Source organism: Astatotilapia calliptera, chromosome 3 (genome assembly GCF_964374335.1).
Source record: "Astatotilapia calliptera chromosome 3, fAstCal68.1, whole genome shotgun sequence".
NCBI classification, from domain to species: Eukaryota; Metazoa; Chordata; class Actinopteri; order Cichliformes; family Cichlidae; genus Astatotilapia; species Astatotilapia calliptera.
In genome coordinates, this window is record NC_137424.1 from 38,395,474 (window position 1) to 38,421,802 (window position 26,329).

At 41.5% G+C, this 26,329-nt stretch overlaps 1 protein-coding gene across 1 annotated transcript in view; it reads right to left on the reverse strand.

Moving 5' to 3' along the window:
- LOC113018664 (glucosidase 2 subunit beta-like) overlaps nt 1-26,329 on the reverse strand; it is a 169,566-nt gene that overhangs the window by 91,965 nt on the left and 51,272 nt on the right. Inside the window, exons 9-10 of the mRNA XM_026161957.2 lie at nt 19,613-19,699; nt 3,793-3,862 (exon numbers count right to left, since the gene is read on the reverse strand). Of these exons, the coding sequence (XP_026017742.1) occupies nt 3,793-3,862; nt 19,613-19,699 (157 nt within the window). The remainder of the gene's footprint in view (nt 1-3,792; nt 3,863-19,612; nt 19,700-26,329) is intronic.

The following is a 26,329-nucleotide window of genomic DNA, read 5'->3' on the forward strand; positions in this document are numbered from 1 at the left end:
GGCATGAATATTCCAAATGACTAATGTTGCACATGCTTATTTTTGACATATCTGGCTTCCGCAGGGAAATAAAACACTTCTAATGCAGGGGGACCATCTGTTATCTGTTGCTGGTGTTTCAGAGCAGGCGGATTCGGTGCTCGCTCTTGTACGTGCGCGCACACACACACACATTAAGGATACACACAGGCATACAGATACACGCGCAGGAACGCGGGCAGACAGATCGACATGTTCTCACGCAGCGGGAGATGTGTCGTGCGTAGCCGGTACGACACATGCGCACACACACGTACTAACAGCAGAATCCGTCGGGAGCATGCACAACAGACACGCTCTAAACTCCTATACAAATTGAACACTCCTTTTCTTCCCCCTTTTTTTCTTTTATTCAGTGTGTTTGTCAAATGCACTGTAAATCACGGGGTGTAGGTGACTGGGAATGCACACAATTTTTATACTGGCCATAAATATTCTGGCCTGTCTCTTCTCTGCAGCTGGAGCAGGATAATATGCTGGCAGTGTAAAGGGGGGGAGGATAGACTAGATGCACTAGATTCTCTCTTAGATTGGTTTGAAACTGTGGTCAAAGTAATAGTTGCAAGAGGTATAGTAAACAAAGCTCTTGCATGCATGGATTACCTGTTTGTTATTTTCAGAAAATAGCTTCTGGGTGTGCCATAATACCCCTGTTCAGGCAATAAGGCGTTCTGGATAGCTAGATTTGCCTCAACAATATGTGATGTGTTTGAAAAGAGTCCACAGCACAGCTAACAGTGCAAAGATTTTAGATAAAGTGCAAAATAACCACTGAAATAATTAAATTGTAACACAGATATTGTTAAAGGTAACCTGGATTTTTTATTTAAATAAAATAAATATGTTACATACAGTAACATAATATATAAATGCATATTCTATACTGTATATAAATGATGGCAGGACCCACATTGCTGTCACTTATTTATCTGTCCTGTTGGGGGCGCTGTGTAAGACACTCAGACCTATGCTATGATTGTTTTTTTAAACCATATTGGAGTCCATGCTGTTATCACATAACGCCTCTTAGCTTTATTAACAAGATGCACCACACAGACACAGATACCTGCTAATTAGTGTGAAGATATTAATTACATTTAAACTGAAATTTCTCTCCTGTGGAGGGTGTTAGTAGAATTAACCACAAGTTTATTTTAAATTGGTAGAGCAAAAAGATGTTTGCAGGATGGGTTAGCAAAGCGCAATTATGTCATAGACACAGGCAATATTAACTACATCATTACCAGACATTATCTGGGCTTCCTTATTAGTAACTCATCTATACTACAAGCCTCTGAAACTGATCACTTCCTTCTTTGTATACAAAGATGTGACAGACGTGTTATTCTCCATATATGAAGCTTTGTGGAGTTACTGCTTACAGTCCACTAAATACCCTGATGTAAATGAAGGCCTTGTTTGTCTTGTGAGGTGCATTTGTATTGTCTGCGATCGCTGCTGTTGTGTGCTCCTCGCTGTTTGCAGTGTTTGACATAAAACTGATAAATATTGGGGGCTTAGTTCTGACGCTATTTGGACTCCCACACCTGGTTCAGCTTTAGAAGGATTTTAATTGGCTGTGCATCACTGCTGTAATGTTACACTCTCACCCCTGGTGGAAGTTTGCGATTGGTGATCCCGCGTTTTTGTGTTTTGTCTGATTAAAATCCTCAGGTTTGTGTGCTCCTATCGAGCTGTTATGAAGTTGACAATTAGATACAGACAGCACAACCCTTTTTTTCTACCAGGGCACAAACATCCTGACTTCTGCTCTGAAGTCGGCAATTTTAACAAGAGCGTCAAGAGTGGGAGTTGACTCATTTTTGGAGCCGACTTTAAGTGCCTGTTTTTTTATTTTTGGCACTTCCACATCGGCCTCATTTTTTCAGCCACAGATTCTATTAACATTTATAAAACGTACCAATCGTGACGTTTTCGGCTACAGACATGGACCGATTTCGGTTAAAGCTGCTGAAACGCGTGCAGCACACATTTGACTTCCAAGAAAATCAAGACCAAACAGAAAAAATAAATATTTTTGTCTTTGAAGAATGTGGTTATTATGAATTTTCCAGAGCACACCATGATCTTTTTTAAATGCTTAGTTTTTAAATGTACTTTAACAAGTGTGTAACGCTGTAAAAACAAGTGCAAAGTGCAGGCTTTTATTATATGCACTGTTGAAACACATTTTAATATAATTGACATAAATTTGAGCATAATTAGTTTATTTATGTGGCTACAGTACATGTGTATTATTCATCTCATTGTTTAGGCAATTTATTTTAATGTTTAGTCAAAAATATATAGTGAAAAAAATAATATTTTTTTAACCCTAGGACACTATCGGGTGATTTTCACCCGAGCAAATATATTTGATTTTCAATATGTTTTGTTTGTCTGTGTCATGGATCCTTGTGTAGCTTCAGCATTGTCTTTGACATCTTTGAAGGCGTGGGTGTTTCCCTAACCCAAAGCCCACTTTCTCCTACAGGCATGTGTTCGGGCGATTTTTACCCGGCAATAGTGATAGAGGATGAAGTAGGTTTTGGGTGGATTTCACCCAGTGATAGTGTTAGTGTATAAAATCAGGTGATCTTGCCGCATCTCAAGTCCTGATCTGTAGCGTGCTTGACATCCCTACCGCGGCACACTTGCAGGTGAGGCCAGACCAGTGGCAGCAGAAAGCAGTAGCCCCTTAGGGAGGTGCGCTGACTGCCCTGCAGGAGTGGACAGGAAGTGTGTCCACGCCATTACTACCCTGCGTCTATTTACTGCATGTAAGGAATAGGTAAGTAAGAGTGGGCCTGGAATTTGCATGTCATACTTATTTAGTGCAGTGATTATGACAAAATATCACAAAGTGGTGATTTCCAGGGGAATTCATATGATGAAAAAAATATTTTAGTCAACCGGTCATTTCCTCATGACTGGTCATTCTCCTGCAGCTGTTCGTGTGTCGAGACTGTGCTCAAATGTCCCAGGAATGGGTGGACCAAAGACCAACTTTCCAGTGTCATTATTTTTTTGTTTAGGATTTTTTTTTATTGTCAAATTCCTAATTTTTCAGAAATTTTTGAGCATTTTTTAGCCCCCCCCCCCCCCCCCCCATGACACTTCTTCTTCATTTTGTTAGACATGGCACAGTTGAAAATAAAAGAAGACCACTCCAATTTGTCATGTGTTGTCAGATTTTGATATATTTTGATGCCAAGTACTTTTTGGGTATATTATATTGGGTAAAAACCACCCGGCGTTAGTAATGGTGTTACTATTTATAGCGATAGTGTTCTAGGGTTAAATGAATGCTTATTCAGGTCAATTTTAATTTGACTTATTTGTAAGTGATCCAGTCGTCTGAAAAGTGTCTCCTCTCTGTTAGTCGAGCCCTTTTTACCATGAACAAGTATCTATGATTGCACCTTAATTTCAGGGAAGCTGTGCAAATCCTCTAAACACAATGCAATTACACACACCCTGTAGTTGATCCATTGTGGATACACAGTTAAAATAGTATCGCATTAATTAAAATAGGCCAACAAACCTGTCAGCTCTTGTGTGGAGGGTAAAAATCTAACAGAAAAAGAGATTAATGTATTCTGAGAAATCAACTCATAAGCATGTGCAGCACTGAGAGGCTTGCTACGAACATTATCTTGTGGCTACTTTGTGGTGAATCTTTAAAAGAGGGGTTTTAAATTGTGAGGGGAAGGGGCGAGGTCACTAGAGCAGTGGTAAGGTTTAATAACTCACCTCTGTCAGCTGCCTTTAAGTGAGGATCTTCACTGGAAAGACTGCCTGGAGCACCCTGCGTGTCTTTGATCTACAAGCACATAATGGAAGCAGAGAGGGGAGAGAAAACAAGGTCAAAGATCTGCACACTTGTGAGACCTTGGGTATCACCTGCGTTAATGTATAAAGCGACAACAAAGGCGCCCGTGGATGTGTGCGTGTGTAAGACATGAGAAGCTATTTTTTTTTTCTTTTTTAAGATCATTTCAACTCAGGTCCATGACTCTAATATACACCTCCCACCAGAGAGAGGAGACACTTGTTTTAAAATACATGGTTCCTCTCTGTGCTCAAAGAGGCTCCCGGGAGCCTCTGCAAGACAGTTTAATGATGAAAGACAACATGTCTGGATGCAAGTGTTCGCTTTCAGATCGCAGGGGAAAAACAGGAAAAAGCCAAAACTATTTGGGGTCTTTAATTTTCTTTTAAAAGATGCCACGTTCATTTCTAAAGATTCAAACCGCGTCGAGGAGCCTCACCTCACGCAAGGTAGGTTTAGATACAGTAATCGCCTAATCCCTCCCAGAATAAATATTTTTGGAGTATTAAGCTGTGGCAGCAAAACATATGAAAAATATGAAATCTCAAAATATTTATGTTTATCTGTAGCTGGGAATCTACCTGAGGTTAGGAAACGTGGATTATTTCAGTCGAGCTGTATTCTGTTGTTGATGCTTGTAGGCATTCTGTATTAAAAAGAACATTTTGCAAAACACGCACTCTTTCTGGAGCTATCATGATGTTGAGGAGGACTAAATATGACAAGATTCCCACATATGGGACGGAGGAAATATAGGTCTGATTTGATGACTTGTCGCATGCTGCATGCTGTCACATTTTTTTCCTTCACTGGAAACCAGACTGTAAACTCAACTGTGCGAGTGAGAGGCGTTGCCAAATGCAGTGTGACTCACCACCTCTGAGGAGAACAAAAACCTGCTTAAGATCACGGTGACATCGCATGCAGTGTTTGCAGTTCCGAATATTTTTGACAGATTGGACTGAATACAAATGTGAAAATTGTCATGCAAGAAAGGGAAAAAAGAAAAAAACCTTAAGAGAACATGTCACCGAGTAACTCTGTTTGACAAGCATTTTAAAGAAACAACACACAACGTTACTCCCATGAAGCTTTGTGAGCTCAGGTTCTGAAATCTTCAAATCTGCCAGGGAATTTGTACTGAACCTATTCGATTGAAATTATGCTATTTTATGTGTTAGAAATCAGCAGGGATAGCATAAAGCAGGATCGACAGACGCAGGAACCTGTATTTTGAAGCCTTGATAACAGCTTTCATCCCACTGCCATCTTTTTTTTTGTTAGAGCCAAAAGTGACCATATTCAGAGAATATGCTGGAGTGCTAAATTATTTGCTAATGCTTGTGACCTTGGTTAACAAGGTAAGGCTTAAGACATAGATCCCTGCTTATTGCATTTCAGCTACTCCTTTGTTACCGCAGCAGATAGCTCCACATGTTTGATTTAGCAGACTTTTACACAGACACCCTTCCCAAAAGAAGGTTTGGAATTGAACCAGCAGCCTTTCACTTGCATTTAAAGAATGTTCCAAACAGGACATTTATTAAAAAAGGAAAAAAAAATACAATAGACACTATAGACACAAACATCAATGAGCAACACCTGCACTGGTTAGCAATGTGTTAGCACAGTTAGCACTGTGTTAGCACAATTAGCACTGTAGCTTCACTGTCGCTAGCAGGTTCTGGGTTTGAACCTTCTGACTGGCAGGGCCTTTCTGCATGGAGTTTGCATGTTCTCCCCTGCACAGGTTTAGTCTGGCATAGCTAAAGCCCCGCCCCCACAGTCCAGTCCAAGCACATGCATATTAGGCTAACTGCTGATTGTGCTATGATGTCAACTATGATGACAACTCGTTAGCTAATGAGTGTGCCGTTTCACACCACAGATAATCCTTCATTCAATCAATCCTTCAATCCTTCAAACAACTTTTCGATTAAATGACCTGACATGATCGACCGATTTCATAAACTCAGCAGGTTTGTGTCAACTCAGAAAGCAGTTTCACCATCGACTTCTATAGGACCGGAAGTATTTTTGTAACCACAGCTATCACCATCTGGTGGCCTTTAGACAGAATTCAGGGAGGGACTTCTGCATTAGCATCTATGGGCAATATGGACCCATTCCCTGACGCTAAACTTAATAAGCAGTCAACAAACCTGAAAACAGATGGATTAAAACCATTTATTCTACCATGCTATATTTTGGGTATTTTATCGTGCATTTTCAGAGTCAGCCTCTAGTACCTTTTTGATAAACTGCAGTTCTGGTCAAACATTTCCTACTTTTTTTAAGCCTCTGAGCTGTCAAACTGTGAACATACAAATGCCAGTACAAAAGGAAAAATACAAAAAACAAAGCTGAAATGATAAAAAAAAACAAAAAACACAAGGTCAGCCAAGTAGTAGCTCACCCAACTCACCATGAAATGACAAACGCAACACTGATGTTGAGAGACACTTTGAACATCCATTAGGTAACCATTGTGCGCATGTTTGATTAAAGTCTGACCAATAACTGTGAACTTTGGACGGACAGGTCGATGGATGGACCAGTCATTTGACTGGATGTGCTAAAAATCCCCAATCTACAAATCCCAATGAAGTGCATCGGTGTTTCAAGGACACAGGAGCTGATGCATTTATTATCAACACATTTACAGCTCACTAAACAGATTACTCATTAAAGTTTTCTCATTATGCTAACAGGAAACATAATTCAAGCACTATTATGTTGTTTTTAGTTGCATACAAATGCAATTTCTAAAGAGTAACAGTTGAAAACACAAACTAGCTGCTTTAAATTATTAATTCTTCTTCGTTCACCTTTTTTCACTCCCTGTGTGTTTATGCATCACTCTGCATTTAATTATGAATTATTATTAATCTCTTGGTCTCTCCCACAGCGTGTCTTTTGTCCTGTCTCCCTCCCCTCACCACTAACCTGTCTCAGCAGATGTCTGCCCCTCCCAGAGCCTGGTTCTGCCGGAGGTTTCTTCCTGTTGAAAGGAAGTTTTTCCTTCCTACTGTCACCAAATCCTTGCTCATATGGGTCGTCTGACTGTTTCAGTTTTCTCTGTATTATTGTAGGGTCTTAATGCCTTAATGTGTTATCTAAATAAATTGGAATTTAATTTCTTAAAATGGTTCAGTATACAAAAAGTGAGGAGAGCTTAAATTTTAGAATCGCAATACCAAACATGTTGGCTAGTTACTACAATTAAATATTATGTGGGGACAAAAATAATTTATGCTAGCTTGCTAATATGCAGTATGCAATGTAAATAACATAACATACTGTGCTAGTCAGTAACTTGGTCTAGATGACCAGTGAATATATCCATGTATGCTTTATTTTTATTGAATATATAAAATATATTTCAATCCTTTATCCTTTTCCATTCATTTAAAAATCCAGCTAGTATTGCGGAGTTATAAATAGATACAGTATCTTCGTGACAATGGTCAAGGTTCGCCTAACCACAAAGACCTCAACAAGACAAGTTTCCTGCACGTAATGTGGTACTACCACAGGCAGAAATGATGGAAGCTTCACTTCAAGTGCAGTCTTCTCATTCTACCTATCTCTTCACATCCACATCATTCTCCAGTTGTTTGTGTCTGAGAGTGAGACACTGGCAGAGTAAAGCCTTCAAGCAGCCAAATACGCTGCTCTCAGAAATCAGCCGGCACAAGAAAACAGAGGCTTGCTCTTGAAAACTGTCTGCCTTTGAAGGATCTTTATTCTCCGCTCCCCAGCTGCTGGAGATGCGTGTAACTGCTTAGACATACAATGGGTGCATCGCGGGTATTTGTCCATGGAGAGCTGGGCCCAGTAAATGAAAAGAGGGGCACACATACCCAGGAAGCAGCTAATTAATTGACAAGCAGATATTTCGGAATTTATAATCATCAAACAGACTTCATTTTGTTCCCCCACCACCATCCTCGCCAACCCGTTATCCCAGGCGACTTACTTAAGAGACTTATCTTATAAATACAGCCCTAATCAAAATAAATGACTAAAAGCTCTGAGGGAGTTGAAGGCTATACACATTTACATCAGAGGAACTGATGCAATTTAAACAGCCGCCTCAGCACCGCTGAGTTAGGTTCAAATCACAGAGAATCCTAACTTATGTAATACTTCCACTGTTTTTTCTTTTCTTTTCTTTTTTTTTTGGTTGTTGTTGTTGCTCAGTTTGGCAGACCTATATTCATGACAGCCAACTAGGAGAGACAGAGCCTCCCTCTATGTGTGTGTTACACTGAATTCCCACAGCAGCATTCGTGCGCTGTGAGTGTATCATATTATAAAGATTTTTTTTCTCACATGCTTTTGTGTCTATTTGACTTCACCGTGTGTGTGTTTGTGCTCGGTGCACATCTGTGGGATTGCCCATCTCTCAGCATTGGTTCAATGCTTAATATTCTTCCTTCTGTTTCCTACCGGGTATACATTTCTTGTAAAATGTAGCAGTGAGAGCGTTTTAACAGCCAGTGGCTTACAGGATCATTTACAGCTGGTCATTGACTGTCTGGCTGAGAAGCAGAGTGGCTGATGGATAGATTGTCAAAGTTTCACCTCGGTCCAAGTTTTGATGGATATGTTATACCCACAAAGCCCAATATAACAGACTGCACAGACTGTGAAGCCGCAACTCACCGAGTATAAAAGCCCAACAGCTTTCTGTTGATTTAAAGGGAAGCTGTTAGAGAAATTTAATACACCAGCTTCATCTGTACCGAAGTCATGTTTAGGATTAATGTGGAGACAGCAGTGTTTATGACACGACGTGTATCTTTGCACAGGAACCGAGGGGCAACGGCTCAGTGTTTGCACAGCTCCTCTGCCTCTTGACACTGTTGATAACACAAAGTGAACATGACTGCGGCATTTGTAGAATCAGCAGTGTGGAGTAAAGGAGGATCGACGTTGTCACGACTTAGAGTCAGCAAACCCATTTTACCATCCGACCAACCGAACTCAAGTCATTGCACTCTACTGGTAAAATCGGTTGTTTTTCATGTGTTGTCTTACAAAGAAGGACCATAAGAAGAAAATAAGAACGTCGGCTCACAGCACATCACAGTTTACAGATTACCGTCCTGTGTGAAGCATAAAAAGAAACAATCTTAATCTTGAGCACAGTTTGGGTGAAGATCCATTAGCTGACTAAACTGTGTTAAGAGTAGTGACTTGTGAATTGTGGGTGGTATGAGCCATGGTACGAGCTCAGTGGTCCATCAGTGAGATGAGCTAAGAAGATGGATTGCTAAATAGAGCATTTTCTGATTTGTCAAATCAAAAGCGCAATCAAATCTTAGAGAAAGTAGCTTCAGTCTTAAAACAAATCCAAATTTCTGCTGGTTGGGCTATGACAACCAATGCAACCTCTTCTCTAAGGATGAGGATATACAGCAAAGATCCTTTGCAAAGGCGACTCTAGAAGCCTGGAGATTTGTTGAGATGACAATTCGCAGATCATGCCCGCTGAATTTAGTTTGGTTTCTGTAATTACTATGGAAAACATTTGTGTATCACATTTAAAGCTGAAGATCAAATCAGCACGTTTCATTTACTTTGACCCAACAAGTTATGCACAGTGAACTCAATGCAAAAGCTGCAATCGTGACATTTGCTGAAATCACGTGATTCACACTATTGTTCAGTCTGCTGCCTTATGACTTCGGTGCCCACTAGGTGTCATACCATAACCCTCAGTAACCAGATGTCCTGTTGCTGTAAATTATACATGGAACAAAAATGCTAATTTTATACACAGTTTATAACCTAAATGATGCTGATTCCCTGTTGACATTATGTGGCGCTGAGTTTGATCAAATATTTGACGATTAGATTAAACGCAGCACCAGGGATGCTACTGAAATTTTGTGGGTGGCACCAATTTGCCAAATCCACTAGCACGACCCATAAGATATGAAAGTCTTCATCACGTCGGATGTGTGTGTCAAGTTTCATAACTTCTCAAGCTTTCTTGGCCCCTCAGCAATAACTTCCTCTTTCATGGTGATTCATCATTCCACCAGGTGGAAATGAAAATTCACAACTTTCACAGAGAAGCATCGTCAAGGTCTGAAGTTCATTTAAATCACTTTTGAGGTGGATGTGGTAAACCTCTCTACTTTCAAGGTTAGGCTTAAGACTCTTCTTTATGATAAAGCATCTAGTTAGGGTTGGATCACGTGATCCCGTATCTGCCTTTAGTTATGCTGCAATGGGTCTAGGCTGCTGGGGGCTTCCCATGATGCACTGATTGTTTCTTCATCACCACCTTTTGGCAAGCTTTTTGTTTGTACCAGTCAAAGCAGATGGCTGCCTATACCTATGGCTGGTTCTGCCGGAGGTTGCTTCCTGTTAAAGGGGAGTTTGTCCTTCCCACTGTCACCAAGCGCTTGCTCATGGGGGTTGTCTGATTGTTGGTGTTTTAACTGTACTGTAGTGTCTTTACAATATGAAGCACACTAAGATGCTGTGATTTGGCGCTACATAAATATAATAGAATTGAATTGAATGGAACCTATAAAGAGAGGTTCATCAAAGTATAAAAGGCCTCCTGTCAGCTTTGTGGTAGTCTAATTATTGCTGGCTACTGGTGTATAGGTGTGTTCAGGTAAGGCAAAGGTGAAATTTGTTGAAAGTTACAGCAATTTTGTGCTTTATGGTAAAATATCGAAATCATGCTATTTGATGCAAACTCACTGTTTTCAAGAATAAGTAATCCAACCTCCTTATAGCTTTCCTGACCAAGTTTTAGATGGCCCAGGTCAACCTGCTTAGATCAGTGCATTAAAGTTCAAAACATGTCATTTCCTGTCAGTAGGAATTGCCACTGACCGTTATCAAACATGAAAAGTCTGGTCTAGATTCTACAGTTTAATGATGACTGAACTTCTTTACCCGCACCAAAAATATTAAAGTGCTCTGTCTTTCCGTTCATTCTGTTTAACTTGGCCACATTTTAGGATCTGATGCTGGCAGAATTTAAGAGTAGATCAAGGCAGCACAGGCAGTGTGTGCTGGTGGAAGAGTCCATATGTGTGTCTGAGAGACAGCGTGTGTCCTCTGCGAGAGGTAAAATAATGACAGGCGAGAACGGATGGCTGGTGACGCGGTGACGAGGAAAGTGCCACATATTTTGGGCCTCAGGCTGGGCAGATGTGAAAAAACTTCTTCTCTTTTCCCTTCTTCCCCCCGGTTGCCTTCTCCACTCTTCCTCGCACCACCCCTCCCTGCGACGCTGCTCAAACAAAGGACACAGACGCCCTAAGTGGTTTTCTTTTTCCGATCCCATACGTGTCTGCTGGCGCTTTCGCTCTTCTGTATCTCGAGCTCGCAGCGAGAATAGTGACAGAATGAGTCACGGTGGTTTTTTAACAAGCCAATCTTTTGATTAATTTTAATGGCACTTGCTAACAAAATCTTCTTTCACTGGGAGAGAACGTTCTTATTATCACACGTTAAGTTGTGTTTTTGCATGAGATGAAATTATCTTTGACAGAGAGAAATATTACGATTCCAGATGTGCATTTTGCACCTTTTACTGTGTGAGTCATGCCTTCTGGGAAGTGGCACATAGTGTCGGCATACAGTGTACAAGCTACTGCGATGAACTATTAAAAAGAAAAACGCGGTGCAGAATCCAGAGACTCCAGGTGAGATAACACAGACTATTAAGGTTAGTTAAACCCGCATTTCTCTGCACGTATATATCAGAAGGTGATGGCTATCAGCGCTGAGAAAAACAGCAGCTTGTGCGACGCACTCGCACTTTCAGGTCATGCCAGTTGGCTCCTCAAAAGCGTGACAGCGATGAGATCCAGACAGAACAGGAACAAGAAAGTAAAAGAGCAGAAGGGGAGAACATGGCAGCCAAGAACTACCACTTCAACATCAAACGAATGTTGTCACAACAGAGCAACAGAGCCACCCCTTTTAACTGTGACACCATTCAGCTGCTCATCACGCTGAGCGGGGCAAGGCGGAAAGCTACTGTAAGTCAAGCACAAGCACGGTGTTTATTAAATCAGAGAGCTGGGAGCGGAGAAAAGTGTGCATACTGTCTAAGCGGCGTTAGAAAGGCGGCCTTTTTCCTCATCCCTCCATGAAAATGAAAGTTGGGAAGGGAAATGAAGTGTCTTCCAATGACGGTAACGGCGATCAGCGAAGCTTGAGAAATATGGTTTTGAGAGCTTGGTGCTGGAGTTTGTAAGAGCCAAAAGAAACAATATATGTGATAATCTAGAGGCATCATTTAATGGTTTCAGATTTCACAGAACGGTGCGGCTTTTTCGAAATCAGAAGGGAGAAACGGGGCTGTGAAGGTTGATGACGTAGCCATTTATGTAAATGTGTAAGTTGCTGAAAGAAGCAGTTAAGTTTCTCTATAATCTTTAAGGCGGGTAATCGTATCATTTAGTGCTATAAATGATTCAGCCTGTGGGAAGGGAAAAAAAAACAGATTTTTATCCATATGTTGGCATTTTAGCTAACAGTGTCAGATGGATCAGCAGAAGTTCTGTAGTCATGCTAAATTTTAAAGAAACAGCTAAATGATCAGGAGCCAGACTCTCAGCTGAAAGAACTGTTGTATCTCTGACAGAAGGAAAACGTGAGGCAGGAAAAAAAGAAGAAGTAGGAGTGTCGGGGAGGCAGACCGAAAAGAAAGGCTGTCTCCTAGCGGACGCCGGCGTGCGGGGCTTGTCAGTCGTCATCGCGTGCCACTCTCCTTGTGAAACTGAGGCAATATACCCCATGAAATATTCACCAAAGTTGTTTTTGCTTAAAAAGGAGTGGCGAGGGGAGGGGGTGGTGGGGAGATGAGGAAAATGTGCTACTATAGATAGATGGAGAGTCCCCCAAATGCTTTTGATGTCAAGCTTGCTCAGGCTTTTTTACATGGGGTGCGACGGGGACACCAGCAGGGGGTCCATTAAATGTTCACACAAATGTACCCTTAACAGCACATCAGTCTCCACAGCCTGAGCTCCCAGTCCCCGACATAGTCTTCTAATTCTGCTGTAATCTTTATATATCCAAAGCTTTTGCTACTGATTCTTCTTTTTCTTTATTTGCATTGTGATGTTTGATAGATGTGGCACACTGGGAAAACAAGCACTGTTAGTCTATTATGGGTAAATTACATACTGAGGATTTATTGCTTTTAAATATTTCAACTCAAAAACTGTACATTTACTGCCAGTCAAATCAGTGATATCGAACTGCAGTTACCACCAGCTTTAAACACAAGTGTTCTTTCAAATCCAAAGCCCAGAAATACAACGAAAACAAAACAAATAAGTAAGAAAGTTGATGTGCGAGCTTTTAGTGGGCTGCACAAATTCCTCCTGAAATGTTATTTACTGTAACTAAGGCCAGCAGTGATGTTGCAATTCTATGAAAAGACAAATGAGGGAAGGTTAACGTCATTTAAAAATGTACAAAAAAACAAAAAAAGACTGAATAATTAGGTCCTAATTAGGCTTAGGAGAGTTGGTGATTCATTAGCCGTGTTTGCTTTCGACGCAGCAAGTGCTGTCACGGCTTTTGTATCTGTGACTACCTCCGTTGCCGGGATGAGCATTGTGCAGGGGACGTAAGCATGGCGTGGAATAACAACATGCCATTAGCTGCTGCAGCTGCTGCGAACGCTTTCAATACAACACAACTGCACACGGTCCCTTTGTGTGTGTGTAATAAGGTCAAGACTGTCAGTTTTGACGTAGCACATTGTATAACACACCCCTCTCCTGATCAGGAGTTTCAATGTGGGCGTCTCAGGAAAATGAAAGAAGGGTAACATATGTAGTTGGGTTTTAGACGTATCTGGACAGCGACAAAAAATTATCTGTATTCTGCTGATGCTTAGCCAAGCTGCTGTTTTCAGTTTGAGGGACCTCATGCCGTGATCACACGTCTCTCCGTGTTCCTTTTTAACTTGAAGCCGGAGTTTCGGAGTTTCAGATATCACACCCCAGTTGTCCGTGTTCCAGTACTAGCAGAAAAAGCTGCAGCAGGTTCATGGAGTTAAGCTGCCCAGGGCTCTGTGTACAAGCCCAGCTCCAAAAAAGTTGTCACGCTGTGTAAAGCGGAATTTATGGTCCAGCAGAGGTAGCACAGGGACGGCCTCTCTGCCAGGTGCAGGCGGGGTACAAAGTATGCCGATGTGTGTGGGCCACTCTTGCTTGTGCTGTTGTTGGTCCGTCAGCCAACCGTGGAGGAAATCGAAGCTATAACATAGAAACAGCTGAAGTGGAACCGAGTGTTAAAAACTATGAAGTGTCCACTGCAGCCACCGTCTCTACTTTTCCTGCTGTATTTTTTCATCTTTTAAGTTTTTTTGGCGGTTCTCCTGTTCCCAGTGAACTCTGCTGTTGGCCCCTCCCCTCCCCAGGCCCTTTTGTTAACCACTCATCATCCGTAGACCCTTCATCTGCTTCCACCGACGTGCAGTCAGGATCTTGGAGGTCTGAGGATTGTGGTTAAAATGTAAATAAAAGCTAAATTTAATAATGTGCAAATCTCATAAACTCACATTTTCTCAATACCAGAACATAGAAAACATATCAAATGTCCCACTTTCATAAAAAACACCGGCTCATTTCAACTTTAACGGCAACAACACATATTATAAAAAGTTGTGACAGGGCCATGTTTACCACTCTGTAGCATCGTCGCTTCTACTGGCAAACAGTCTGCAAACATCTGGGAACTGAGCGGACCAGCTGCTGGATTTACAGGAGAGGACTGTGTCCCATTCTCGTCTGATCCTACTGTAGGTCTTGATCTCCTTTTTTTAAATTTTTAATTTCATGTTGCTACAACTGGTTTTAGTCAGCAACTCGACACCCGGGGTCTTCTACTATGGAGCCATGCTGTTGTAATAGGATGGTGGTGCTTTTGGATCATGTTTTTTGCATGTCAGAGCCTTTAGCCTGGATTTGTGGATGTCGTGGTTAGCTCTGTTCATGCACAGTGATTCCTGGGCCCATGCAGTTGCTTCCATGAGAGACTCATGCCTGTTTATAAGTGCTGCCCTTACAGCTTACCAGTATGTTTTTTTGGCCACACCTAAAGAGCTGTTTCTAAAGGCTTGGTTTCACTTCTGCAGACTGAGAACGGCCCGAGAGCCTCTCGGACCCCATGCTGTGGCTTCACAGTAGCAGCTTCCAGATGCAAATGCCAGCCCTTTTAGTTGCTTAATTGATGAAGACACATCAAAGGAATAGCCCACACATGTCCATAAAAAAGCTTTTGAGTCAATTGTTCAATTACCTTTTGGTTCCTTGGGGGGAAAAGGTAGCTTCATATTAAATTAGCTGTATTTCCTTAACACTTTCTCCAATTTTGAAGCGAATAGCCTCAAATTAAAGCTGAGAATCTGCACTCCAAGCCCACATTCATTATGTAACTGTAACACGAATGCTTCGGTAAGCAGCTGAAACTGAGCATATGGCTAGAAGGTAATGGCTGTGACGGAGAGGCTTGATTGCATATTGAAGAGCCGATATGGAAACTCAGATGATTACAGGTAGATCGCAACCTCTTGACAATCTAAGTATCATACTGATGTTTAAGTGGCATACAGAAGCTGTGAGCTTCCAACGGCAAAGCATCTTCATGAAAATGCATTACGAGATCACAATCAGTCCACGCGCACATTTGTAGCGGTTTTTCAGATATCCGCAACGTCACAGCAAGTAAAATACTTTGAGAAAAAACAGTGGAGAGGTCAATAAAGAGTTCCTCTCGCATCTCAAAAAGAGGAAAGAAAACACTTAAACTGTAAATCAGTAGCACAGGAGGACAGTACAGTAAAAAAAAAAAGTCATTCCTACCTAATAGCACATTAGCACCTAAGCACAATGAACAGAAAGCAGCTTGTGCTCATTTAGTAACACACACACACAAAAAGCTTTTGTGCGCCACATACGGTTGTATTTATAGGTACAACGACAGTTTGTAGGATGGCCTCGACCTTTTGGCTATCACGTGCTCTGTGGCCGTGGCCATGAATAAATATTATAATACCCACTAGAGTACTAAAATCTCAATGTTTATGTAGCTCTTTGTATTCAGTGAAAGGTAACAAACACTCGTCATCTTCAGCATCTTAGGGTTCACAGAAAAATGAACATCTGCATAGCTCGAGGGCCATATCTGGACACTTCTACCAAGCAAGACTCTCAATGTATGCTTGCCTGCATTGTGGCTGTATAATAGTGAAAGGAAGGGATTGGACTTAATAGAAAGAGAAGCAGGTATAAGAGGTAGGAAACCTTTTCACTCTTAGCCTAGCTGGTCTTTACGTTCGGCTCGTTTTTGCCTTTTCTGGTTATATTGATGCGCCGTGGTTTGTTTTGTTTGAAGCTAATGGCGATCCAACGAAAGAATGAACAGTAAACAAATAGACAGACTCAAAACTGATTGAATGGGAGCTCACATATATTACAGCCATTCCACGTCCACAGTATAGAACCGCAAAGTTGGGAAGTTGGGAATTCAGTGCTTCCTGAGCACCAAGTGAATCTCGTCTACATGACCATCAGTCTCAGTAAGCATAACGTGTACAAAGACGAATGCGTTGTCAGAGCGACAGGGTTGTTTATTCGCTGTTCGGTAAAGTGCTTCATCATATAAAGCGTTACCGCACCTAGCTGGCATAAAAAATGTATTCATTTGTTATCAGCCATGGAATTCCTTCTTTTATCAGTAATGATAATAGAGTCGATTTTAACATTCAGATAATTGTTACAGGGGTAAAATAAAAGGCTGTTCTGGTAACTTTTATGGCACATCAACTTTTCTGCTAGCAATAATCCTGCAAATAAAATGAATCCATTTTCAGTCTGTATGTGTTTCAATGGTGTTTTAATGAAAAGCGGCGAGGCAGGGGTTTGCCTTATAATTCATATTCTGTGATGGAGCAACACCGAGATAAGCCAGGCGGATGGTGACATGTAATCTGAACCCCACTGTTTTTTTTGGGGGGGGGGAGTTGTCTATGGAAATGACTAGCTTCTTATCGGTGGAGTGGGTTATTTGAGCAGATTCTCGCTGTGGCTTAGTGAAGGGACTCAATCACCACTGCCCAGCGATATGCCTCACTTTCGTCCCCCATCATCCCCCCTTCATCTTTTTATCTGAGGAAAGGAAATGAAAGGATGGTATCTGGTACTCTCCGCGTCCTCGGTTTAGGAGATGGAGAGGAGCGGACATTTTCTTTTAGGCTTTAACTCGCTGATGAAAACATGCGGTCTATAAACCTGCGCTCTGAAAAGAAATACACTGGCAATTTATTGACTCTGGATGTGCACCGACTCAAAAAGGAAGTAGTTATGAGGTAATTTGTGGTGTGACAGCTGCATTTATAACTCTGGAGTAATCAAGCTTTTACACATTTTGGTTAAAGGAACACCATTTTTCCTCATTTTCTGATTATCTTCTGGGCTTTTTCTCTTGTCTCCACATTTTTCTTGGAGGTTATTGCACACAGCCACTGGAGATGATGCTTTTGTTTTTCTGTGTACGTGTACAGTATGCGGTTAATGTAGGAAAATGTTTTTTAATTTGCAGGTAGAAATGGGTTTTGGGTGTGGAGAAGAGCAAAAATGGGACAGACAGAAAGGCTTGAGAAGTTTGCAGTCCACAGTAGGTATATAAAGGGAGGGCCCAGTGACAGATGTCAGGGCTCGGTCATGCATCATTTATTAGTCGGTAAATTTCAGGGGAATCACAGCGTTCGCTGGTTTCTCTACAAGAGGCAGAGTAAATGTACCCTGTCCGACTACTTTGGTGAACCTTAAAAGGCGACTCACACTATTTTGCCTCCTTGACAGTTTTGTCCTAAACTAGGAGAAACTATTGCAATGCCTTTATGTCAGGCTGGAATTGGACTTCTGTAAAAACACACAACAATTTTGAAGGTTGCAGAGCCTCCAAATCTCACCTGTGTCTTACATCAGAAGAGGTTGTGACAAGAAGCCAGACTGATACAGGAATAAAGCAAGGTTAAGGCTTTACAGCTTAAGTTGGGAGCTCTGTTAGGGCATCATTCAGCACCGTAATGATTCATCTGAATGATAACATCAGCACATTAGCACAAGTATAAAATCCCACTCTACTGTATGATTTAAAAGCACCAACATTAGTTAACAAGGATTAAACCTGTCTGTGTGACCAAATCTGGTGTATTTACATGACAAATTTAAGTGCTTATGTTAATTAATGTGCGCTGTCCCCTTTAAAGAAACATAACCAAGGAGCTGAGCTGTGTGCCATTAGTTTTACAGGGTTTTAGGGGTACTGCAGGAGAATTTCTAGAGTCCTCCTTGTTCCTGTGAGCTGATAGGAAGGCAACAGTCAGTCAAGTGACAAATAACCACGTAGCCAAGTTATGCAGAAGAGAATCTCTGAACAGATCATACCTTGACGCAGATGGGCTACAGCAGCACGAGACCACACTTGGCTAAGAACAGGAAACTGAGGCTACAGTTTGTACATGCTCACCAAAATTAGAAAATAGAACAAAAAATGTAATCTGGTAAGAAGAGTCTCAATTTCTGCTGCAAAATCCAGCTGGTAGTGTCAGAATTTCATGTAAACAACATAAAAGCATGGATCCATCCTCCCTTGTAACAGTTCGGGCTGGTGTTGGTAGTTTCACGGTGTAGGGGATGTTTTCTATGTGAAGTTCAACACATAGACAACACATCCAAAAAGATATAGTCTGCTGAGTTTTAGTGTAACTGAGACGTAATATACACAATAAAAAGGTAGAATATATATATATTAGTGCTGTCAAAATTATCGCGTTAATTGTTAAGATCAACGCGAAATGTTTAATGCATTAAAAAAATTTAACGCTGATTTTGTTTTTTTATTAATTTCCTGTAATCTAAGACCTCTGGAGGAGGGGGCAACAGTGTGCTATGCTGGCGTTTGGCCTGACAGAAATGATTAGAAGAAGAAGAAGAAGAGACACCATGCTACTATCTAGCTAACACTAGCTAACACACGCAAGCATGGACGAGGGCGGACTTTTGGGTGGAAAGTTTCTCTTTAAGAAGTTGCCTGATGGCTTGTTGGACAAAACGAGAGTAAGATGCACAATTTGCAACGCTGAATTCAAGTACCACAGAAGCAGTTCATCACTGGCGTATCACCTGAGAGCAAAACACCCAACTGAATCCACCTCTACGGGACCTCGCCAGTCTACGCTTCAGGAGTATGGTGCTTGTGGACGAATAACAAAAAATGTGAGAGAAAAGGTAACCAATTCCTTGGTTGTTTGGATAGCTAAAAACTGCCGACCAGTTAGCATAGTAGAAGATGATGGACTGAGAGAAGTCATTCGTGCTGCATCAGGAGATGAGTGTTACAATCTGCCCTCGAGAGGAACCATTGTGTCGAGACTGCACACTTTGTATGGGGACCAGAGGGCTCAGCAGTCCAGCAAGCTTGTGCAAGTAAGGAATGTCGCTCTCACCGGAGACCACTGGACTTCGGTGAACAACGATAATTACTTAAAATATAAAGAATAAAAAAATGTAATTGGAGCCAGGCTATTAATAAAGTAATTGAGATTAATCGCAATTAATAACAGAAAATTGAGAGATTAGTTAGTTAATTTTTTTTAATCTATTGACAGCACTAATATATATATATTAAGAAAGATAGAAAAAAGATGGCTGATAGAATTAAAAAAAGAGCTCTTACTTTGACAGTGTCGCCTCTCGTCAGGACGTCCCAGAGTGTGCTCTGAAACTTGGAGAGATCCATCCTGTGACCTCTGTCCAACAAAGCCTGGGAGTGAGAGGAAAATCAAAAAGGTGAATCAAAGCGTGACAAACATGAGTCTGAGCACCCGAAAACAGCTTTCCAAAGACATTCAATGTGCAACCGTATCATATAAATTAGTTGAAAACAGCCCACATTACCAGCACTCAGTATATGAAGTTCCTAATAAATAAATAAAAAATTCAATATGACGGGCACCGCAAATATGCACATCTCCCCCTAAAGCACATATGCATTCTGACAGACCTCAGGTTGCACACAAGCTGGTAATCTTGCATCTGTTGTGCAGTGTGCCTGGTGGCCCCACAGGTATAGGCTTATAAAAAGTGCCTTACATAACTGATAATAAACTGCACATCATCCATCTCCCATTCAGCTCACCTCCCAATAATCCCCGCTGCCATATCTGCTTATCTATTCAAGTCACCCTCTCATTAAATCAGCTTTTACAGCCAAATGGAAGAAGTTTACTACTCATAGAAGTCAAATACCATTCATCATGAGGAAGGCTGTAGTTATACAGATATAGACTGCATGTTTTAATTCACTGGAGGACAAACGCATCCTTCCTCCTATCTCAATAAACATAGACTCCTGCAGAAATAAATAAATAAATAAATAAAATAAGGTGGGGGGAAAAATTGACAGGCGAATTAATCTGCTGCCTTTTGCCTGCCGAAATGGAAGTCAGTGAGGCGGCGCATACCAGTGGGTGCCCATCAGTCACAAGACCTTGTGCGGGGCCCGAAAACAGCTGAATGTGATGCCACTGCACATTGGGAGGTAAAGGATGGTGACAGAGAAGTTGGTACAGCTTTCAGTGTTTATTCATCTGAAACAGTGTCCCCTGGAAGCCATTTTGGCAGCAATGTATCACAGCAGGCGCTGACCTTTAGATGCTATGCACAATTAAGCTAAGCTAATAAACACAACTGCGGATCTGGACTCGTGGAACGGAAGGCAGGTGGCTGTGAATCACGCTGGACACGTGAATGGCATAAAGCTCACTTGGGTGGTGTTTTCAGAGCGAAAACTGAAATGTGTTTGTTATGGAGGAAATGAGCTGAATTTCGAGCTTTGTCTGGTGCTGTAGAGGCTTTCTGATGTTCCGGGTGGCCTCTACGCAGAGTACAGAATTGTCCACGCGCTCAACTGAAGCAGTCCTTCGCTAACACAACATACAGTAACCTTGCCTTGACAGCTTAGTTAGTTAGTTAAGGTTTTAGTTAATGGTTCCTGTAAGAACTGCATTGGGCTGTCTAGACATTAGTATTGTGTAAGAAAAGGAAACCTGGCAAGTCTTTTTTTTCTCTCAACTTTTTGGCTTCAATAATATTCATATTGTCAGTTACCTCATCATATTAACCACGACAAACAGATGTACTGACGAAGTGTACACGTGCAGGAACACAAGTGCCTGACTTTTGCCATTTTCAGAAGTTGCCCTTTCTTGGCACACACCAGGTAATGATCTTCTACAGAAGCATTTTCACCACAGGAAACACTATATTTGATCTACGTGAAAGCGTTTCCTGCAAAGCATGTAGGAGGGGGTGCACCTGCTACCAGATCCCTGGTACAAAATCTGCTTAATATCCAGGTGTGCACATGTAAGAATAGCGCAGTTAGCAGTCAGATTAATTCACAGCACACAATTAGACAAGTGTGTGGACATCATTTTTCCTGCCTCTTACAGGAAAAATGATGTCCACACACTAGGTGGTACTCCTGTCTGAACTAAACACAGTTGAACAGAAAAATTTGCTATCATGTGCAACATGTCTTCTTCTACTTCTTCTTTCAGTTAATCTCTTTAAAGGTAACCACAGCAGATCATCTTGCTCCATCTCACCTTTTCCTCAGCATCCTCCTCTGTCACACCAACTCTCTGCGTGTCCTCCGTCACTATATCCTCAAACCTCCTCTGAGGTCTTCCTCTTTTCCTCCTGCCTGGCAGTTCAATATATCCACTATCCCTCTTCTGCACATGTCCATCTCAGCGTTGCTTCTCTAACCTTTTCCCCAAACTGCTTGGCCTAAACTGTCCCTCTAATGTACTCATTTCTAATCTTGTCCATTCTGCTTGCTCCCAAAAATCTGAACATCTTCAGTTCGGCCTCCTGTCTTTCTGTCGGTGCCTCCGTCTCCAAACAACACACGACATCAGGTCTCACTACCAACTTGTAAATCTTCCCTTTTATCCTGCTATCCTTCTGTCATAAATCATCCTTGACACTCATCTCCACCCTGGGTGCCTCTCTTCATCACCTCTCTTGTGTGCAGTACATTGCTTTGGGTGGTTGACCCTAGGTAATTAAACTCAACCACTGGTACACCTGTCTCCCTCTCATGAACACACACGTTCTGTCTCATTTCTACTGACTTTCATTCCTCTTATCTCCACAGCATACCTCCACCTCTCCAGGCTCTCTTTCACCTGCTTCCTACTATCACTACAGATCACAATGCAATCTGCAAACATAATAGTCCACAGAGACTCCTGTCTGTCACTCTTACCACACACTCCTGTCCTCATACGTGTCCTGCAATACCCTCACATACCTCTCTGCCACTCGTGACCTCCTCACGCAGTACCACAGTTCCTGGCACTCGATCATATGTTTTCTCCACATCCACAGAAACAGAGCTCAGCTCCTTCTGACCATTTCTATACTTCTCCATCAACTCTCTCAAAGCAAACATCACCTTTAGTGCTCTTTCTCACTCATCGTGACCTTTTTCGCAACCTAGCTTCAACAATCTTTCCCGTATCTTCATGGTAAGGTTCATCAGCTTTATCTCTTTGTAGTTCCTACAGCTCTGCACATCACCCTATTCTTTAAACTCAGTACTAGTACACTTCTTCTCCAATCCTCAGACGTCCTCTCACTCTCCAGGACTGTGTCAAACAATATGCTCTCTGACCTCTCTCCTACACAGGCATGAGCTACAAGTGAGGTAGAATATTCTGACCTGAGAGTCTCGACATTTTCAGAAGTTCACGTGTAGAAACATCTGGATCCAGGGTTCTCAAAGAGTGAGAGGCCATCGGTAGCTCCCAGTAACAACTTATGAGCCCCATGATTGCATCAAAGTAGGAATGCACATAACATTTATCCGCGCTCTATATGCCATCACGTCGTAGCGCGTAATCAAATTCAGGGAAAGTATCTTTCCACTTCAACACCTTTCCATTAGTCATCACGACAGAGTAACCTTGAAACGTAATAGCGAGACGCCCATTACATTTCCCTCCACCAAATACAGCTGCACAAAGAAATGTAAGATTCATGGTTATGTGAAAATTCGCCAACAGTTCTGAGAAATAAGCTCCACACTTCATATAGTCAAACGAACGCACGGGCTGATGAATCAGTATGCAAAGATATTGCCTTACAAGAGAAAAGAGCTCAAATAACATGGTTACATACTTTGCTATGTTATTTGATAGATCCAGCCGGTCCCAGAAGCACAGTTCTACAAATACCATTTATATCTACCTGGCAAGAGAATATTGGGTTTCTAGTCAAAGTTATGAAATGTATCACCTTGCAAATATGTGAAAAGAGCACAAACAAAAAGATGAGACATCCATTACCATGAACCCACACAACTGAAAATATTACCACTCCCACGCCGTATTAGTACATAAGGCATAGAGGATTGTACACATGCATGAGTAGAAAGTCACACAGGTAATAAAGCTGCAGCTACTTTTGTTTATTTGCCTCATGTACGAGTCCCTCTCCCTTCATTTAGGCTTTTATCCTTTGCTCAGTCGGGTACCCGGCAACAAATACACAGACACAGTACGTTGTTCAGACAAAGCAGTACTTACAAGTTAGGCGCCACACCAGCTTCCACAGTTAGCATGGTGAAATTTTCAGCAGTAAGCAATACCACTTAATGTTTTAATTATCATTAAAAAAACTGTGTTTGATCATCAAACTTTTATCAGTCACGGAAAACAGTGTCCTCATTTACCCAAAGGCAAGTGCGCAGGTGCAGCATGCAACGTGGGTTTGCTTTGAATCTAAAAAAACACAGCTCAAGGCAGTGAGGGAGCTCTAGAGATTTCTCAGCCTTCTAAGAGGACCAACCCCTCTTTCTCTTTTCTCAGGCTGTACATCCTCGATTCCTTTTCGCGTGTTTTTAGCCCTTGCCACTAGAGACGCAGGCGGGGGAGGCGGGGAGAGAGAGGAGTCGGGCAACAGGTATGTAACAAAATGAGACATCCTTGCTTCGGAGCCATCGTTTTAAAAGCAGTGTCAATTAAATGTGACATGTAGCACACAGCTGCATTGTGCTGTTTGCTTTTTCTTTTTTGTGATCGCAGATGTCAGATAGGCACGACAGTGTTTGTGACAGCATATATATATTTAGGCCCACTTTTAATGAAATTCCCAATGCAGCACAAAGTGACAAGAGTGTACAGACACACTTTTTTTTTTTTTGGAATCACACACATATACAGTGAAGGGCAGAAAGTCTGACAAGAAAAGACACATCTGAAGTTTGGCTGCAAGCTGGAGTTTAAAAGAGCACTGAGGGCGACTTGAGCTAAGATGGTCACCCTGTCTGCAGAATGAAAACAGCTTCGTGGCCACAACCGCAGGCTTTAAAGGAAATGCAGGCTGAGTTCATGTTTAGCCGAGTGCACGATGTGGGGACTTTGGAGCAGGGGAAGAATGTCTCTTTAACTCGCTAACAGCTTGTCAAGTATGTAAGCGGAAGCTCTCGGTGTCTGCGGACTAGTTATGTACATCAAACTGCTTCTAAAATATCCTCAATGAGAGAGACACACTGTAGACCCATGGGTGACAAACTCTTTTTATGACGTGGGCCACAAACAGCCCACTTTGAACTTAAACGGGCCGGACTGGTGAAACTCCTGTATAGAAGTTTAACTACACATTTAAAATCCCTGATATATATTAATATAAGATAAAGAAGTGCAGTTCCAGCAAATGAAGGAAATCTGTCAACACAAACAAATAAATGTGTGAAATATGACTTTTTTATATATATATTGAGAGAATCTGAAAATTCTACAGCAGAAAGTGAAAAAACAGGAACTTTTCTGTAATTTAATCTATTACTTCATTACTTTGATGCAGTATGAATGGCAATGGGAGAGCTCCCTAAACCTGTGAAAACACAGTTAAAAGTCCAAAATCTATGCCAGGGACGTCAAACTAATTTTACATCGTGGGCCACATAACAGATCACTTTGATCTCAAGTGGGTTGGACGAGTGAAATTCCCCCTTTCGATCATAAGGAAGATTAACCACACATTTAATCTCAGAGTTAATATAAGATTTAAGAAGTGCAATTTCAACGGGACGTCACAGTTTTTATACAAGATGATGAGATCGTGCCGGAGTAAATGAACAAAATCTGCCAGCATGACTCTTTTGGCTTTAACTGTAAAAAATCAATAAATACGTAAAATTACAGAAAAACAATCCTGATCGCTCATTGCACAGACTGTGATGTCACTACAAAACAGCTTGCTAATTCATAGAAAATGTTGTTTTTGTACAAAACAATAACAAAAACAGACATTTCTACAATAGATTCTAAAGAACTGGAACTTTTCAGTCATTTAAATGTTTATTTATCACTTCAAATTTTCCAAAGCCACACAGCAGGCCAGATTGGATTCTTTGCTGGGCCAATTCTAGCCCCCGAGCCTTATATTTGACATCCCTGCTGTTGGCTCTTATATACATGTCGGTTGTTTGGGCTCCTTGTCCTTTTGGGTACTTTCTTCTTGACACTCGAAATGCAACTTTCTGTTTTGGTTACTACAGGCGTTATGAATAATTGCTGGTGATCCCATTCGACAGAGATGAGCAGGAACGTGGAATAAAGTAGTGAGCAGCAAATTGCCCGAGGCATCGAGAACACCGGTCATCTCAGCCGTTACTGCAGTGTAGGGGTGCACCCCCCCCTCCCGTCTCGCCGTTCAATCTGAAGCCCAGATGGGTTTCACTGAAACCTTCCCCGGAAATAATCAGCTCTGACCATACTGGAACAAGTAAGTCTGGATTCAAAGTTAATTTGGTGATCAGAGATTATTCAGGCAAACCTTGAGTGATTGCATCGCACTGCTCTGTGAAATTACGCTATTATTCTACCCCAGCAGAGGGGGGGGGAAGGAAATTCTACACTGTGAAAAAGTTATTGCCTCGCCTTTTGAGAAATAACACAGTTGTGTGGAAAATAAGGTGAAAATGAGTCACAAATATGAATAATTTCGCAATATCAGGCTGAATTTCTTTTTTAAATTTTCAACATTCACTGCGTGATCCTCTCTGTTAATCCAAGAAAATGGAAAGGGAATCAAGGGAGAGTGATAGCAGTCAACTGTGGGAAGAGACGGCAGCCTATTTGTTGACAGCTTATTAAAATGTAACTAGTTCAGGGGAGCTTTTTAAAAACTAAATGCTTGTTTACAGTAATTGTTACTTAAGCATCAATTGATACAGCTGAAGCTGATAAGCCATATAATAATCCTGCAATGTGCCAGGCTGATTAGACCACCTGAGGCACAGTAATTAGGTAAAGGATAATCAAACTTAATACTCTAAAGCTTTTTGACTAACTTCTGTGAGGCAGGATATTTTAGAGAC